Below are 18,986 nucleotides of genomic sequence, written 5' to 3' on the forward strand. Positions count from 1 at the left end.
CTATGAGGACAAAATGTTCACTTGCCGCCTAATATATCCCACCCACTAACAGGTGCGTTATGCCTGATCGGTGTGTATGTGTGTATATATATATATTTATATATATATTCAGAATATAGATGGGAATAAAACCCAGTGCTTGATAACACTTGACACATGTAAACCATTATCATCTGGTGTGTCATACCGCCCTCTGGTGGTCAGAGCTGAAACTATCCCCAGCTTCTGAGCTTTTTGGCTTTTGCTTGCTGCTCTTGAGTCCTTTTGACTCAGTTTACACCAGAAGATTTTGCCCCAATACCTCATTTATTAGCAGAGGTGGACAGTATCTCAGTACATTTACTCGAGTACTGTACTTAAGTACACTTTTTGAGTATCTGTACTTTACTTGAGTAGTATTTTTTTCTGGAAACTTATGACTTTAACTTCACTACATTTGAAAGACAAATATTGTACTTTTCACTCCACTACATTTCTATCAAGGTCTATCAGTAATATCTCTTGAAGTTCAATGATTTCCCAGCATTTTTGAACAATGAAAAGATTAAAAATTTGTTTGCCTAAAATGAACCATATCACAGCTTTCAAGAACTCACCGTCCAACCTGTGGAGGAAAATTGAGGTGTGATTTCTGGTGAAAGCTTGAAGAAGAAGAAAAAATTCACTGACGAAAACGAGACGACAACTAAATAAAACCCGTTTTGAATGACAAAAACTATTAACATTTCTATTGAAATTTTCCTCAACAAATAAAAACGAAATGAAAATGTTAGGGAGGGATGATTTGGGGAGAGATCCAGTCAGAACTGATGTGACCAATACACACAAAATAATGTCAAAATGTCAGTTTTGGCGAGTATTAAGAATATTTACACCGTTGATTTGGGAGAATATCGGATGTGTATCAGTGTATTGGATCTGTGCATTCAGCCTTAAAGTGACAGCAGCTTTGTAAAGAGCTTTGTAACTTTTAAACAAGTATTGAAATGAGTTCAAGGTAGTCGTATGCTCGCATGTCGGATGGAGCATCACTGACTGGCTTAAACCACCATGATAGCACAGCGTGTGCATTCATACAACAATGCAACAACAATAAAATAATGCGTTGACATAAAAAAGTAAATTTACTATTGATACCTAAGTACTTTTAAAAGCAATACTTCTGTACTTTTACTTAAGTAAAAATCAGTTTTTTCAACTTTCACTTGTAACAGAGTAACATTTGACCAGTAGTACTTTTACTTTTACTCAAGTAATAGAGTTGTGTACTTTGTCCACCTCTGGTTATTAGACTACAGCACAGATCTCTTATCGTCAAACTTTTTCTTGGGCCTTGTGTATGTGGGTTGCTGACATGGAGTCGCCTACTTGTTCTTTGTAAATATGATCAAGAACAAAAAAAGCATTGGATTACATTACCTTGGAAAGTCAATGCATCTGTAATGAAGTGTGTAAATATAAAGAAGAGAAGAGATGGCGTCTTCATATCGATGTTTTCACATAAATCAGACGATTCTGTTGCTAAAAAGCATCACATCTTGAGCTTCAGTATTTGAGATGACACTGATGGAGACACTCAGAAAGACTTTCATTTTGTTTTTTTAATGATTTTTTTGCCATGCTACAAAAATAGAGTTGGCACTGATGGCAAAGTAATAGTTGTAATCTTTAAGTAACTAAGTTAAGTATTTAAAAAAAACAAAAAAAAACATTTGACTAAACTGATATCAATACCCAATATATCAAATGCAAATATCAAAACTAGTTTCAGTACAATGTCCGTAATTGTGAAATACTCGCATAGGAATGTAACCTCTCTCTCTCACACACACACACACACACACACACAGATCCCGACAATCATTCAGCTCCTCAGATTTGGCAAATGATCTTGATGTATACAGTTATTCCATCAGCACTCATTTGTTGCTAAAACTACCGAATGTCAATTTTGTCCATGCGAACGCTCCTATATTTGCACACACTCTCAAAAAGGTAGAAAATAGCATGATAATAATGCAATATACTTTACAATAGAAACTTTACACAAACCGGATGTCTAGCACAGTCCTCCACCTGCTCCACTCGCCGTAAACAGATCAAGTCTTCTGTTGGGAAACCCTTAAGAACATTCGAGTGCATTCGCACAATCACGTTTGCCGACAAGACACACATTTGCAGCACCGCACAATCCTCCAAGACGACCTACAGTGTGTGTTTGTGGTCGGTCACACCGCACGATTTACAACACTGTGACGTGTGTGTGAAATACTGGAAGAAATCAGGCCTATAGTGAGGAGCGTCTCACCCAAATCTCACGCCAACAGTCGTCAATACAGCAGAGTGTACATTCAATTTTTATATTATGAATCTATTTTTTTTTGTCTTCAATTACAGTGAATCTTAACTTTTTTAAATGCTTTTTTTTGTGTGTAACATTTTATATTTGAATGTGTGTAACATGTCATATAGGCTATATATAAGGCCCTGGTTTTATCTTGTTCCATTATTGACCAATAATTGGAAAAAATAAAACACAAGGGAAAATATTAACATTATTAATATGAGTTTAGGAGAAAATAAGCTCTGATTTCATCTGCTTCCAATTTTGGCCAATTATTGAAATAAAAAAATATCTGTGACCAAAATATTTCAATTATTATAAATCGCAGGTAAAAAAAAAAAGATTATTATTTTTATTTTAAGAAACCGGTTTTAATTTGAGGTAAAAAAAAAAAAAAAAAAAAAAAAGCCCTGATTATTGAATATTGGCCATTTTATTTTTTTACATTTCATTGGGAAAATATTTAAAATATTATTATTATTATTTTAAGAAGCACATTTAAGTTGGGGTAAATATCAGCCAATAATTGAAAAAAAGTAACCTGTCATAAGTAAATATTTTTATTATTATTATTTTAAGAAACATTTTTTAAGTATGAGCCAAAATATGCCGTGATTCTATATTTTATATTGTCCAATAATTGAAAAATTAATTATTTGCAACCTGTCAAAGATAAAATGTTATCACATAAAAAATGTGATATATATATATATATAATTATATATATATAATGCAAAAACATTTTATCTTTGACATTTTTCAATTATTGGACAATATTTCAAATAATACAAACACACACACTACCAGTCAAAAGTTTGGAAACTACACTATTTTTAAAGAAGTCTCTTCTGCTTGCCAAGGCTGCATTTATGTTATTAAAAATACAAAAAAAGCTGTAATATTGTGAAATATTAAAATGTAAAAGAACTGTTTTCTATGTGAATATATGCTAAAATGTAATTTATTCCTGTGATCAAAGCTGAATTTATCATCATTACTCATTAGTCTTCAGTGTCACATGATCCTTCAGAAATCATTCTGAGATGAGGATTTGCTGCTCAACAACCATTTATGATTATTATCAGTGTTGAAAACGGTTTTAAGGATGCTTTGATGAATAGAAAGTTCAAAAGAACAGCATTTATCTGAAATAGAAAGCTTTTGTAACATTATACTACAATTCAAAAGTTTTGGGTCGCTAAGATTGTTTTTTTTTGGGGGGGGGAGAACTTAAAGAAATTAATACTTTTATTCAGCAAGGATGCATTAAATTGAAATAAAAGTGACAGTAAAGACATTTATATAATGTTGCAAAAGCTTTATATTTCAGATAAATGCTGTTCTTTTGAACTTTCTATTCATTAAATAATCCTGAGAAACACTGATAATAATCAGAAATGTTTCTTGAGTTCATAAATCCTCATATTAGAATGATTTCTGAAGGATCATGTGACACTAAAGACTGGAGTAATGATGATAAAAATACAGCTTTGATCACAGGAATAAATTACATTTTACAATATATTCAAATAGAAAATAGTTATTTTACATTTTAATACAATATTACAGCTTTTTTTTTGTATTTTTAATAACATAAATGCACCCTCGGTGAGCAAAATAGTACAGTTTCCAAACTTTTGACTGGTAGTGTATATATATATATATATATATATATTAAGGTTTGTTTTTAATCTGCTTCCAATATTGTCCAATAATAAACATAAAAAAGGGTAATTGTCCATTTTTGTACAGATCTACACCTGACAACCCGTTTAAAAAACCTGTAGCGCCAAACACTCGTCAAATATCAGGGTTTCTCAGCAACTGAGAGCCGGGAGAACGAAAAGAGACGCTCAGACACACTGGAGTCTATCCGGCGGAGCAGCGAAGCGTGTCTTTGGTCGACAGACGCGAGAGTACAGCTAAAAACACACACGCACACACACTTGCTCTCATTTGGGATCACGCTAGCAGAAGGGCTGTGGAGTGAGAGCGAGTGTTTAAAGTGACTGCAGTGAACCATGTGATTCTAGAATACCGTAGCGAGCATCTTTTATTGCTCTCAAGTGCAAAATGAGTGACTTACATCGACAAAGTAACCACAAAAAAAAAAAAAAACGCATCTCGAACACTTGGATATTTTTGAAAAGGAGAGAAAAACATCACAGCATTGGTGAATGAGGTCTGGTATAGATTTAGTGTTTCCTCATCTGTACCGGGTTCAGACCTGCGTTCTTCCGCCACAGATCAGGACAAAACAATATAGCACATACTTAAACTGAGTGAATCTCACAAAACCTGGTCATATTTCATCCCAAATCAAAAGAAATGTATATTTTGCATAACGAAAATAGTTTTTCCAAACCATTTAAGAAGATATTCTGCATTGTGACATTATTTTCAAGCACTTTTAAGCTCATTATCATCCAATAAAGGCGGGTTTGTGGGGAGATCAACTCTAATAATACTTGTTAATACTCTTTAAATTCTTCTAATAATAATAATAATAACAATAATTGGAATCAGCAGTTGAAAAAAGAATCAGAAAATCTTTTAAAACAACTTCATTGTCTATGATAACAATCGTAAAACGACTGAAAAATGATGATTTGAACAACTTTAGAGTTCAATTAATACAGGCTTTGACAAAAACCTTTATACAATTTCTATTTGAATATAATTTAAAATGTAATTCATCATGTAAAAGCATCATTACTCCAGTCTTCAGAGTCACATGATCCTTCAGATTTCATTCTGGTGCTTAATCATAACCATTTATCATTGGTGCTCAAATATTAATAATATTTTTTGGCTATTATCAACTGCTTTTGCTGCTTAATATTTTTGTGGAATGTTTCTTGAGTGGCAAATCAGCATCTTAGAATGATTTCTGAAGGATCATGTGACTGAAGACTGGAGTAATGATGCTAAAAAAAATCATCTGATAAATTACATTTTAAAATATATTCACATTGAAAACAGTTCTTTTAAATTGAAATAATATTTCAAAATGTGTACTGTATTTTTGATCAAATAAACGCATGAGAAGAACATTAGTGTGTATATGCACTCTAAAAAGAAAAGGTTCTATATGGCACCAAAAATGGTTCTTGGCTCGTAATCATAGGGGAACCTTTTTTAGTGCTATATAGCACCAATTTTGGTGCTTCAGTGGTTCTTCAGAGGTGCTATATAGCACCTTAGTCAAAGAACCGCTGAAGAACCACTGAAGAACCGCTGAAGAACCGCTGAAGAACCGCTGAAGAACCGCTGAAGAACCAATGAAGCACCAAAATTGGTGCTATATAGCACTAAAAAAGGTTCCCCTATGATTAGGGGAGAACCTATTTTGGTGCCATGTAGAACCTTTTTTTTTTTATAGAGTGTGTGTATGTGATTAAATGTGATTATTTCTTTAGATTTCACAGTGAAATGTGACCTGACAGGTTTTCGTGAGATAAACTCGTGCATTCTGCGAGGAGTAAACCGACTGGGTTGCTGGATCAGTGCTGGTCGGGTCACATGGGCAGGTCGGTGCTGTTGTGTCGAGTTTTCCTGGATGTGCCGTCATCCCGTGGCTGTGCTTTCTGCAAGCTGGACATGGCAGCCGTGCGCTCGATGTCGATGACCGCGTACAGCTCTGTCCGGCGCGTGGGGGTGGGCGGTAAGGGCGTGGTGGGCGTTTTCGGGGTGTGAGGCCCGCTGGAGTCCGACACTTTGTCCATCTCCACCTCAATGTAGTTGAGCTGCCGGAGCGGGTCGCCCACCCCGAGCCTTCGGAGGTCAAAGTTGAAAACGGTGGTCTGAGTGCTGGAGCAGTGGAGTTTGTGCGCGCTGAGCGGCATCGTGACGTTCTCCGTGTTGACGTAGTTGTGTTGGGGATCGAGGGAATGGAAGCCGTTCAGAGAGGGCGACTTGAGATCGTCCTCGTCCTCGCTATTGGGTTTGCGGGTCTCCCACACGGGCGGCAGCGCGGGCAGGTTCTCGTAGTTGAGCAGCGCAGTCCTCCGTTGGGCTGAGTTGTTGGCATTGTGGGCGTCAGGAAGCGGCATAGGAGGTCTGTTGCGTCTCGCTCCCGAGCTGACAGGTGGCGCCACGCCGTTTTGCTGCTCGTGGGGCGTCTCCTTGCGCTCGTCGCTATCGTAACCGGTGTCACAGTCCGTCGCAGGGCCCGTGCTGCCATTCACAGTCTTTGCAGGAGAAGTGGCGTTATCTGCACTGGCCACTCCTGCGTCCTGCTCGCTGAGCTCTTGCGGTCTGTCCTTGAGCAGCATCTGTCTCTGCACAGGCGTCGGGCCTAAAACAAACATTACACCCTCTGACTCCAAAACCACGTGCGGCTCAATCTCATTGGCCGCCGTTGGGAGTGCACTCTCTGGATTGGACGTCCGGAGCTCCAGAGGGGCGTGGCCACTGCTACGACAGCGCCGTTCCTCTTGTAGACCCGTCGTGTTGACGTAAGTGTGCACCTGCACAGGAAAAGAAAAATATGAGGTAGAGTTTTACGTTTTCTTATAAATGTGAGGAGCGCTTGTACGCACAAAACCGACAGCTAATGTGCCATATATGTGTGTGTGAGTGTGTATATATATATATATATATATATATATATATATATATATTAGGGCTGTCAAAAGATTAATCGCGATTGATCGCATCCAAAATAAAAGTTTGTGTTTACATAATATATGTGTGTGTACTCTGTTAATTATTATTTATATATAAATACACACACAAGCAAGTATATATTTAAGAAAAAAATATTAGTTTTATATATAAAACATTTATATTTATATATATTAGAGATTATATAAATGTATATACAGTATATACATGCAAATATTACTTAAATATATACATGAATGTGTGTGTGTATTTATATATAAATAATAATTAACAGACTACACACACATATATTATGTAAACACAAACTTTTATTTTGGATGCGATTAATCGCGATTAATCTTTTGACAGCCCTAATATATATATATAAGTGCTGGGAATCGATAAAAATTAATTAATCCAAAAAAAATCTGTAATTAATCGCGATTAATCGCAATTTTTTAATATTTTACGTTTTTAATATTTTGATATTGTAATAATTTCAGCTACTCTCCAAATTAATGTAGGGTAACACTTTAGAATAATGGTCATTAGTTAACTACATTAGTTAACATGAACTAATAATGAACTGCACTTATAAAGCATTTATTTATCTTTGTTAATGTTAATTTCAACATTTACTAATACATTATTACAATCTTGTTAACATTAGCTAATGCACTGTGAACTAACATGAACAAACCATGAACAGCTGTATTTATATTAACTAACGTTAACAAAGATGAACATATACAGTAACAAATGTACTGCTCATGGTTAGTTCATGTTAGTTAATACATTAACCGATGTTAGCTAATGACCATTATTCTAAAGTGTTATCTAATGCAGTGGTTCCCAACCACGTTCCTGGAGGACCCCCAACAGTGCACATTTTGCATGTCTCCTCAATCAAACACACCTGATTCAGGTCATCAGCTCATTAGTAGCTACTCCAAGACCTGATGTGGGTGTGTCAGACAAAGGACACATCCAAAATGTGCACTGTTGGGGGTCCTCCAGGAACGTGGTTGGGAACCACTGATCTAATGGGGTAAACAATTTAAAGACAGTATATTTTAAATATGTGTTGTAATGGCATCTTTTTATGAATGAAGGTCAGTATCAGTGATACTAATGTCTCTATGAAACATTAATGACGTTACATTACAGTATAACTGAAAGCTCCCAATTTCAACATTTATTAGGCTTTAAAAAAACAACTTTTAATTTAAGTGAACTTAAAACTATCTTTACATAAACCCATTTTAATAAATGTTATTTTTCCCTGTGGCCTTCCCTGTTAGACATATACAGAAATGTAATAGTTATCAAACAACTTTCTTAACTGGATAAATAATAAATGAAATATAGATGAATCATCATTAAAGCTACAATTTTCTCTGTTCCCGTTGTTCTTTGATGAACATTAATGACAGGCATCATCAGTGCTCCTGTCACTTTAAAGAACGGCCGCTGACGAACATGATGCGGATCTGACGCGCTGTCCCGCGCATCTCATTTCCTCACAACTCTTTAAGTTCATTTAAAATGTTATTTAACTAATTTAAGACTCCTAATATGAGAATACTCAAAATTCTCTGTGTTGTTGTTATTGTTTGTTCAAGAGCAAAAGAGAACTCGATGTGAGCAGGAGACTGACGCGAGTCTGTCTGTGCGTCGTGTGTGTGTGTGTGTGTGTGTGTGTGTGTGTGTGTGTGTGTGTGTGTGTGTGTGTGTGTGTGTGTGTGTGTGTGTCAGAGTGTCCCTCGATTAGCTGACATGAGACGCAGCCACACAGACAGGACACTGACACACACACACACACACACACACAGACAGGACATTGACATACAGCGCGTTCTCTTGTGTCTTGTCGCGCTTGGAAGCATTTACATGAATAGGAGCGTGATCATGTAACGCTAGGCAAAAATGGATATAACAGGGTTTCTGCAGGTTTCATCAAATCTAGTTTAATGCTTTTTAATGCCAATTTTTTACATTTTTAATGCCATATATATGTAAAACGGACGCGGTGTTATTTCCGTTCAATATTTTTAATGCGTGAAGCTGAAAAAATTAATCGCCTGCATTAACGTGTTAATTTGCCCAGCCCTAATATATATATATACACAGTATATACCATGGGGAAAAACTTTCATATAGATATTTTTAATATCTCATAATTTGGCAGCAGGTATATTAGGTTGCAGTCACTTTAAGACCTGACGCACGGCTCCCTTATACTGTAGCACACGCATTTTCTTTCTCAACCGTTTACGTTCACTTAAAACATACTCCCCAAGTCCAGCATTTTGACACTATTTTGTGTGTATTTCACCGTTTAAGCGCAATAAGCAGCAGAAAAATAACAACATTTAGTACAGAGAGGCGGCTTTATGTGTGTGTGACTTTGGGTGGGAGCACAAAATCTGCAGAGATTGAGTCAGTGGAGGCGGGTTTGTGTGTCAACTCGCTGACAGAAAGATGAGAGTTTGGAAGTGTTTCAGATATTTCAGTATCAATATGTTTAACACTACATTGCGTCTGCGTACCGTTTCATCATTGAGCAGCAGTGGGTGTGTTGATTCCTCCCCTACTGATGGTAATCTAGTGCTGCCCACTGAAGGATGGCGACTCGAAGGGCGTGAGGACGCGTCGCCAAATGACGGGTAACGGCCGATTCCATTGGCTACTGTTGGGACCTGGTAACCTGGAGCTGTAGAGAGAGCGATCGAGGAGTTAGTAAGATAGTCCAATATGAATGTGAGGGCTGGAAGTGTGTCTGTTCTTACTGGTGGGAGTGTGTGGCGTCACTGGAAGCTCAGGCTCCAGCACTGGTTCCTCCACAACACTGATGCTGTTGTTGTGCATGATGTCCTGCAGCATGTTAAAGATCTCCTCGGCCCGTGCACATTTGAATGCGAAAATCCCTGAGGAGTGAAGAATGAATTTAGCAACACATATCAGTCATACAGTAAAAGCAGATCTGATGGAGAGAGACTAAGGCATTTACACTGCAGGTCTTGATGCCCAATTCAGATTTTTTGGACAATTTTTGGGGCTCTGGGTTCGAATCTGCCATCGTATAGTTGTTTTTCCCCCTCATTAAAACCAAATGTGTTCATCAGTAATCGTATATCAAGCAGGGAGATTTTATTTTGTCAACAGGACTACACAAAAGCAACACATTTCTGCTCCAGATCGCCTCTTATTTAACAGAAACGAATACAATTAACACTCTGCTAGTCAACTAGAGATGTTTGATTTGTTATAGATATATCTGTACTGCGAAATGTACGTATCTGATTCATTTCCACATATAAATGAGGCCTCAAACCGATCTGAGAATATCGGAATCCATATCATATCCAATCTGTGCCACGTGGCAGGAAAAACATCAGAATTAAGTCACTTGAACCATGCAGTGTAAATGCGGCCTAAGTTAGCTCATGAGTCTCACCTTGACCGGTTTGGCAGCGTCGGCCGCTCTCAAAGGAGAAGAGGTTAGAGTCGTAGCCATATCGACGCAGGCAGAGGTAGGGCCACTTAACGGCGTCTCGTTTACGAGTGTGCAGAATGAGCTCTTCCTCCGTTAACTCCATCACGCCCGAGCCCAGCTCATTACCATCATCATCCACGTTTATCACCTACAAACACACACACACACACACACAACACCTTCAGCATCTGAACACTTCTAAACTATAAGTCATTTACTATAAAAAAGTAAATAAATGAAAGGGGTGAAACGATAATCTCATGTCACAATTCAATACATAACGCGATACTGAACTCACGATACGATATTATTGCGATACTCAAAGACATGGTAAAAGGTTAACAAAAAATGTACTGTTGAATAAAATGCTAAATTTGGAATTAAATTGGGGGTGCTAGATTTGGTGCTGGTAACCCAATGCATATTCATGATTCTGAAGCTGAAAATATAGATTTTTTTTATTTTTATTGACGAATATGCTTGCACTCTGTCACTGACTAGATTATATTTAAAATAATGTAGGCCACTTTTTACTGGAAACATAAGACATTTGGCATTATGAGGACGCACAGATGTTCCCCCATAGCAATATTATAAATATAAAACTCTGTAAACTTGAATTTTTTCTCACACAGTAATTTTCATTTTGGGTGAACTATACACAATCTATATTGTCACTATCCACGATACATATTGTTGCGATATATTGTGACACTTTATATTGTTACACCCCTATGAAATAAAAATGTAGGGTTTTTGATCACTACATAATAGGGATGCTCATATTGACCGTTTAACCCAGGGGTCTCCACACTCGGTCCTGGAGGGCCGCTGTCCTGCAGAGTTTAGCTCCAACCCCCATTAAACACACCTGAACCAGCTTATCAATGTCTAACTAAGGCCTTGTAAGACACTGATTAGCAGGTTCAGGTGTGTTTATTTGAGGTTGGAGCTAAACTCTGCAGGACAGCGGCCCTCCAGGACCGAGTGTGGAGACCCCTGGTTTAACCGTTAACCAAAATAAAAATGTTTTGACCAATTAATACAATCAGTTAAACGGTTAAAAAGGTTTTTATTTTTATTTTTAAGGGGTTTTTATTGTTTTGTTTGCTGCATGGTTAAAGAAAAATATGCTATAACTCACAGGGCGCGTCGACACGTGCAACCACACGTGCCTACACAGACATATTTCGCAAAATGAAGTGAGCGAGTTACTTGCAATATAAGCTACATGGTACTAAAATACAGCAGTAGTACAAGCTCCAGACTGGTGGAAAGCAAATTAAAAAGGCGCTTATTCCCGGGACGTCATTGAGAGGGTGTTTTCTGCCGCGGGTCTAACTGTCAACAGACTGCGCTCCGGACTAACCCACATCACGTAGACATGTTACTTTAAAAAATAAAATAAAAGGTGTGGATTGAGGTAAATACTCATCAATTGTATTTTTATTTAATGCCAATTCAGTATAATCGTATTAATCCTATAATCTAATCAGTTAACGGTTGATATTCGGATAATGAGTGGCGGTTGTCGGTCGGGACAATTAACCGAAATGAGCATCCCTACTACATAATTTCCATATTCCACTGTTATTTCAGAGTTTTTGGATTATTTTTTAACTTCATATTTTAGAATGATGAGTCTAAACTATTTTCAAACTTTGACCTGGTAGTACATGTATATGGCATATTAAGAATTAGGGTTGGGTATCGAAACCATAACCGGTATGTACCGGACCGAATCAGAACGCAGATTTCGGTTCCTCACTTCGGTGGCAAAATTCAAACGTGCTTTCGTGCTTTGGCTGGCTCCGAGCCAGAGACAGACGTGCTCAGCGCTCGTCACATCACAACTCATGACAACTATTCAGCGTTTTCAACCACATCATGTTTATTACAGGTTTCAGACATTTAAATGCTCATAAGTAGGCTACTAGCAAAAAACACACACTGATGTATATGAAAGCTGCAATGAAAATCGTTTCAGACGATTATAATTTGACTAACGTTACGTGTTTTATTCACATCAGATACATGCACATTATATAGTAACTATATAGTTTACTCTATTCTTTTTCCAGTTCACTGGTCACTTACTTTCATGTTTTTCGTGAGACGAGAATGAACTCATGTGTTGTAAATCCGACAGATCCGATTCTGAGGCGCAAACTAACATGGCGCCGCCCATTGCGCTTTATAGATCAACTAACACACATTCACTCACACATTTGAACATCAGATAGTTTGTGACACAGTTAAGAAGTTTGTGAATATTTTGAATAAAAAGAAAAAACGAAATAAACCCGATACAGCTGAGCTGTCAGCGCTATTGCGGCTGCTGTGTGTCATGTGAGAAACATGACGAGTCGCCATGGAAACATTAAGGCGATGCGTTCTAAAATATTTAGCCAGAGAATATGATCATATTTCAAAATAAAGCTGAAGCTCGAAGCTGGTTTGTAGCAGAGCAAAAATACAGACGATTGCTGTTATTACTGTAACTGTTATTTAGAGTTATATTAGGCCTGTTGTAGTTGGGTTAGGTGGCTTAGGTTTTACTGTGAATTTGTAAATAAGTCAATAATAATTTGTAAATAAGTAAATGTTGTTTTGTATTTATTTATATTCATACATTTAAGTTACATTATACATTAAACTTTTAATAAATGGTTCAATTTAAATAAAAAAATAAAAAGCCCATTTAATGTCATCCACCTCGTTTTGTGGCCTTTTTTTAAAAAAAAGTATCGGTTCAGGCACCGGTACCATTTTAAAAGTATCGGTTTGGCACCGGAATCGAAAAAAACCCAAACGATACCCAACCCTAGTAAGAATCTGGCCTCAGTAAACACAGATGTTCTGCCACAGACACACGCAGAGGCATCTTGGGTAAAGTAAGAACAGTATCTGATCCTCTAAGAAACACAAGAGCTGATTTAATTTCTTATTAGAGCATTTAATGATTTGGTATGCAACACATGAGAACTTTACTCTCTGTAACACATGGAATCTGTTCACTGCAGTACGTGTGTGACAGACAGACGCTTCCTAGCTCACCTTAAATTTGTTGTGATGGTTGTCAGGGATGATCTCTTTATCGGGACAGCTACAACAGCTCCCCATGGCGCCTTTAACACACCATTGGACCCCTGCGCAAAAGAAAAGATGTGCGGAGAGAAACAGTCAGGGAGATGCGAAGAGAGAAAATAAACACATTTCAGAAACATCACACTTGTGTTTGCAATGCTGTAGTTTATTTAGAAGTTGGTAAAGCCAAAACATCCATCTGTCCCATTTGTGTAGATGTGCGTTTACTGTGATCGCCCAGCAGAGAGCGCTCCAATGCTCACCTACATCCAGCCATCAACAGTTCTGCTTGTCTCGCCGACACACACTGCCGTCACAGCTCAACATCGCACTTCCAGCAAGCCTGCGTGTGTGAGGGAGAGAGATCAGCTTCCTGTGGAGGCAAAAACAGAAAACAAACTTAGGAAATCATTTTGTTATCATGCATATCGGTGAATGAAGCACACAGCCATTCGTCCACATCTCTGGCATCTTCAGAGATGCGTGTATATATGAGAGATTTCAGTCTTTCAACTTCAAAATTTGACGTCTAATTCAATGCTCCTTGCAGTTTCTTTGTAATTGTGAAATTAACAATTCCTGAGTTTCAAAGCAAATCAATTTGGTTCTCAGTGTAGATGATTTAAAGCAAAGACCGGAGTCCCACGACTGCACGTTTATAATTCATGCACACTCTTCATTTACATGAACATAGAGAAATACGTCCCAGATCATAACAGCTGCTTGTTTTCATTACCATGTTCATGTTTTTTTTTTTTTCTTGTGTTGTGTTTGCACCTGATTTGTCTCTTCTGTGATCAATAACATACGTCTGATTTAGTATCTATCATTGTGGCATATCCTGCGAGTCTGTGTTTCAGGGATCATGCACTCCAGCTACATATGGATGTGTGTGTGAAACTCAACTGTATAATTAAGCTAGTTTCAGGGATTCATCAGATGCATTTCTTGGGAGGCTTTTACTAAGACGTGCTTTTGCATTCAAAAACTACTGGACGAAATGCAGCATCTTTAAAAAAAAAGGCTGTGTTTAAACTAGGGATGCAACAATACAGTTAGTCCACGGTTCAATACATACCTCGGTTTTTAACCACGGTTTTCGGTTCGGTTCGGTTTTGATGGCTTGTCACATCAGTTTTTTGCTATTCTATTCTTAGGCAACAGGAACAGCAAGAGGTTAAGGAGAAAAAAGACTTTTTTAATTGCAATACTCTTGCTTTATTTTACTTAAAAGAATTGAAAAACCTTACTTAAACTTAAAACTTTACTTAAAAAAAAACCTTGTACACATTCCTAGTGTATTGTATAATATAATATATACAGCATTTAAGTATGAAATTGAATGAATAAATGTAAAAATAAAACACTACATAGACTTAAAATAAATAAAATATACACTGATTCTTATTAAAGCTACTGTATTAAAGTTTTTCAGTCAAGAGCAGTGAGCGATTTTCTCTTTGTCTTTTGTTGTTATATTAACATTAAATGGATAGTTCACTCAAAAATGAGAAATGAATACAGGTTTGGAACAATATTAGAGTGAGTAAATAATGACATTATTTTAGAGGTGAACTGTCCCTTTAAGGACAGCTTGTTCACTAGTCTGCCTGCTGTCAATGTAAGACCTGCGTGCCTCTAATACAGACACGCGCCGATTTTACTTTCACTTTAGACATAACCGACTGTGTTTATGTAAATCTTGTGTGTATTTGACAGTATTAGTATAGTAAGACGACTTAGTCCAGTAATCACGTGTTTGACAGGCGTTTAGTGCGCGCGCTCGGAAAAGCGCATGTTTAAACCGCGCGCACGCCGGCAAGGCTTTAAAACGCATGCAAATAATGAACTTTCGTGATTGTGAATATCTATAGTGTTCCGTGAGTATAACTCTACCACTAACGTGTGATGTGAATGTATGTCGCGTTGTTCAGTATATTGGGATGGAGGCAAATGATAGAATCTGTAGAAAAATACTTAATTAAATGCAAAACCGAAAAACTGCAATTCACAGGCGCATATTGAACCGTGAAGGCCGTACCGAACGGTTCAATATTATATTGAGAATTGTGGCATCCCTAATTTACACCCGATATTACGATGAGGTTTGGTTGATTGGATCACAAGTAGACGAGGGAGACACATTCCCGTTTACACCTGATGTTTTAATCCGTCTCTTGTGTCCACTCTCCACCACTTCTGTCCTGATTTCTTCGAGGTGAGGGTCTATAGCCCGGAACAGCCCGTCGGCTGAAGTTGGTCCTCGTCGGCTATTTTTCGGCCGATTCGACCCGTCGGTCAGTCGGGCCGTCTGATCATTCTGATTGGCTGTTCAGCTAGCGAACCAGTGCACGAGAAAAAAACCCCGTAAGTGACCGTCTGTGCTGAGCGAGATTCTGAGCTGCTTTGTTTATATCCCTGTAGCTCTTCCGGTTTCCCGCTTTGAATAACGAAAACAGATACTGCCACCATCTGGTACGGAAAGGTATTTCCTCTTACGCAGGCGCAGAACGGACGTGCTACTTGGCCGTTGGATGTTGAGCGGCCGCAGTCTGCTTTCATCGCCACTAGTTGGTCGGCGTCGGCTTGGTGTGTTCCTTGCTTATAGGCGGGTAAATGTGTGGGATCTTCCGATGTAATGGATGATAAAAGCTTGTGTAATTTACATAATGAATGCGCCCGGAGACATAAGGAGAGCAGCTTTCATTTCTGCTCTGACAGCCGGAAGACTTTGCCGAACGCTGTGAGTGTGTGTTATGTGGCGTTCACACAGGACGCGATTCGCGCGAAGGTGGACGCTTGAACATTTTGAGTTTACTCGCTTCAATCGCGCGTGACATTCACTGCACAACAGACGCGAATTAGTGTCAAGGGAGGGGCTTCTGTCAGCGGCTCGTCTCGTTGAGAAATGGCTGACATGGGCTGTGTTTACGTCTATTTTTTGTTAAAATCTACTGTTAATGTGTGACAAAACGTAGTTTTAAGACTTTTTCAGTCGATAATGTAGTTGTTTAAAGCTTAAATCTGTGGTTTATTTATAAGAAGAGTGCCTATTTGAACATTTTATCTGGCATTTTCGGAGTTGTGAGCTCCAGTGAATCAGCGGAAAAAATTTCAGATTTTTCAACTTGAGTGATTCCCGCGATTAAAAAGCTCAATTCGCGTCCTTCGCGCCGCAGAATGCCATTTCGCGTCTCTGCATTGACTTAACATGTAAATCACTCGCGCAAATCGCATCCGGTGTGAACGTCATTAGGGTGTGTTCACACTTGTAGTTCGGTTCGTTTGGTCCAGACCAAAAAACAAAACAAAACATATAGTCCTGGTCCGCTTAGCGTTCACACTGGCATTTTTAACAGCGAACCTAAAGTTACCGAACAAAAAGGCATGGGGATGCGGTCACAACCTGATTGGTCGGCTTTTATGACGTATGTTTGGCTATGGGGCTTGCTTACCGAACATTCAAAACAATGCGGTGTGCTGGATTAAACACCATCATTTTATGCGTGTACATATGGTTTTATTTTTACCAGCTGAGAACTCACGAAGATCTCATAAAATGTTAAAAACATTCAAAACAGCAGCAGGATTTCCTCTGTTGTATGCAGAAACGAAGATCTGCATTGATGAGGCGCTTTACCTATGCGTTGCTCCACATTTGCTCTCTACTCATTTTGGATACACCGATCTTTCCCCGTCGTCAAATCAGCTGACTTGTAGCGTCGCATCTTGTGACATCACGTCCTGTTTTTGGTTCGTTTACATGTTTTTGGTCCGTGTTGTGTTCATATATCAATCGAACCGCACCAGAGTTCGTTTGGAAGCGGACCGAGACCCATCTTTTTAGCGGTCTTATTCCGCTTGTTTGGTGCGCACCAGGGTTCGGATGGCAGTGTTCACATATGTTCAAATGAACAGCACTAACCGAGCAATCGCACCAGGGTTCGTTTTAATCTAACCAAACATGACAAGTGTGAACGCACCTTTAGAAATCAGGAATGGTGAGAGAGCATCGTGCTTGGTACATTTTTTGTCTTCAAACCAAACTTGGGGCTTCAGCCGACAAAGTTTAAATCCCAGACGGCCTTTTGCGGCTGTTTGAACGCATTTGACCACATGATCATTTACACTACGAAAGCAATGTGTTGTCGACTACCTCTGGAAGTGGTTGAAAGTGGACGAACGCAAAACGTTTTAAACCCTGTTTACACCTGTAAACGCTTCTTAATACCAGATGTAAAAGGTCTAAAAAGCCTGACAACTTTACACATGTAGTAGATGCTTTATCCAAATCAACTTACAAAAGAGGAGCAAAAACTATCCGTCAGAGTGGACAACATGATCAACAATGATGAAAAATTGCCCCAAAACTACAAGCATTCATAGCAAAGTTAATGTTGTGGCGCAACTTTTAACAAAAAAAAAGGCAACAGAAGATTTTAAATAAGGTCTTTTGATGTAATGGATAAAATAAGTTTGTGCAATTTACATAATGAATGCGCCCGGAGACATAAGAAGAGCAGCTTTCATTTCTGCTCTGACAGCCACAAGACCTTGCAGAGTGCGTGTTAGAAATCAGGAATGGTGAGAGAACATCGTGCTTGGTAAATTTTTTGTCTTCAAACCAAACTTGGGGCTTCAGCCGACAAAGTTTAAATCCCGTATGGTTAACGGGCTTCCAATAATGTGTACGCATTAGGTTAGTAGGTGGAGAGAAAACTGTTTTGCGGCTGTTCGAACGCATTCGACCAAATGATCATTTACACTACGAAAGCCATCTGGTCCAATGTGTTGATCGACTACCTCTGGAAGTGGTTGAAAGTGGACGAGCGCAAAACATTTTAGACCCTGTTTACACCTGTATTTAGCATCGTCCACTTGTAATCGGATTGACGAAAACACTTCTTAATACCAGTTGTAAATGGTCTAAAAAGCCTGACAACTTTACACATGTAGTAGATAGGGCTGGGTATTGACGTAAATTTCACAATTCGATTCGATTTCGATTCACAAGCTTTCGATTCGATTCGATTTTCAATTCAATTCAATATCGATTATTTTGGATGTATCAGGTATAATACATGGAACATTTTCTCAAGGAAAACTAATTTCTGAACTAATGTTGTAAACTATGGGAGTCAGTTGATACTACATTAGCCTACTAATATTGAAGGTAAAAATTAACTGATTTGTATACAAACAAACACTTAAATGACACTAAATTATGTTTTTTTATATAATAATAAAGTTAAAATATTAACTTTACAATTACATAATCATAATTCTACTCCAATTAGTTTATAGACACTGGATGTGTTTTTTCTGAGGTAACTGTGAAGTTACATGACATTGTGTACTTGTAAGCCGTTTTACTTGCATCTTTCTGCGGTTGAAACACTGATTGAGCGATTCTATGTGACATGATACGGATTTCGGTAAGTTGTCCTGTATCTT

General features: G+C 38.1%; 1 protein-coding gene across 1 annotated transcript in view; it reads right to left on the bottom strand.

The window, feature by feature from the left end:
• Positions 1-5,722: 5,722 nt before the first annotated feature.
• The window catches only part of frs2a (fibroblast growth factor receptor substrate 2a), a 35,676-nt gene continuing 22,412 nt past the window's right edge, over positions 5,723-18,986 (bottom strand). The window contains exons 2-7 of the mRNA XM_079817969.1: positions 13,796-13,905; positions 13,503-13,594; positions 10,407-10,593; positions 9,739-9,876; positions 9,499-9,662; positions 5,723-6,813 (exon numbers count right to left, since the gene is read on the bottom strand). Coding sequence (XP_079674095.1) covers positions 5,863-6,813; positions 9,499-9,662; positions 9,739-9,876; positions 10,407-10,593; positions 13,503-13,568 — 1,506 coding nt within the window. The 5' untranslated portion in view covers positions 13,569-13,594; positions 13,796-13,905 and the 3' untranslated portion in view covers positions 5,723-5,862. The remainder of the gene's footprint in view (positions 6,814-9,498; positions 9,663-9,738; positions 9,877-10,406; positions 10,594-13,502; positions 13,595-13,795; positions 13,906-18,986) is intronic.

Source organism: Gobio gobio, assembly GCF_949357685.1.
Source record: "Gobio gobio genome assembly, chromosome: 5".
NCBI lineage: Eukaryota > Metazoa > Chordata > Actinopteri > Cypriniformes > Gobionidae > Gobio > Gobio gobio.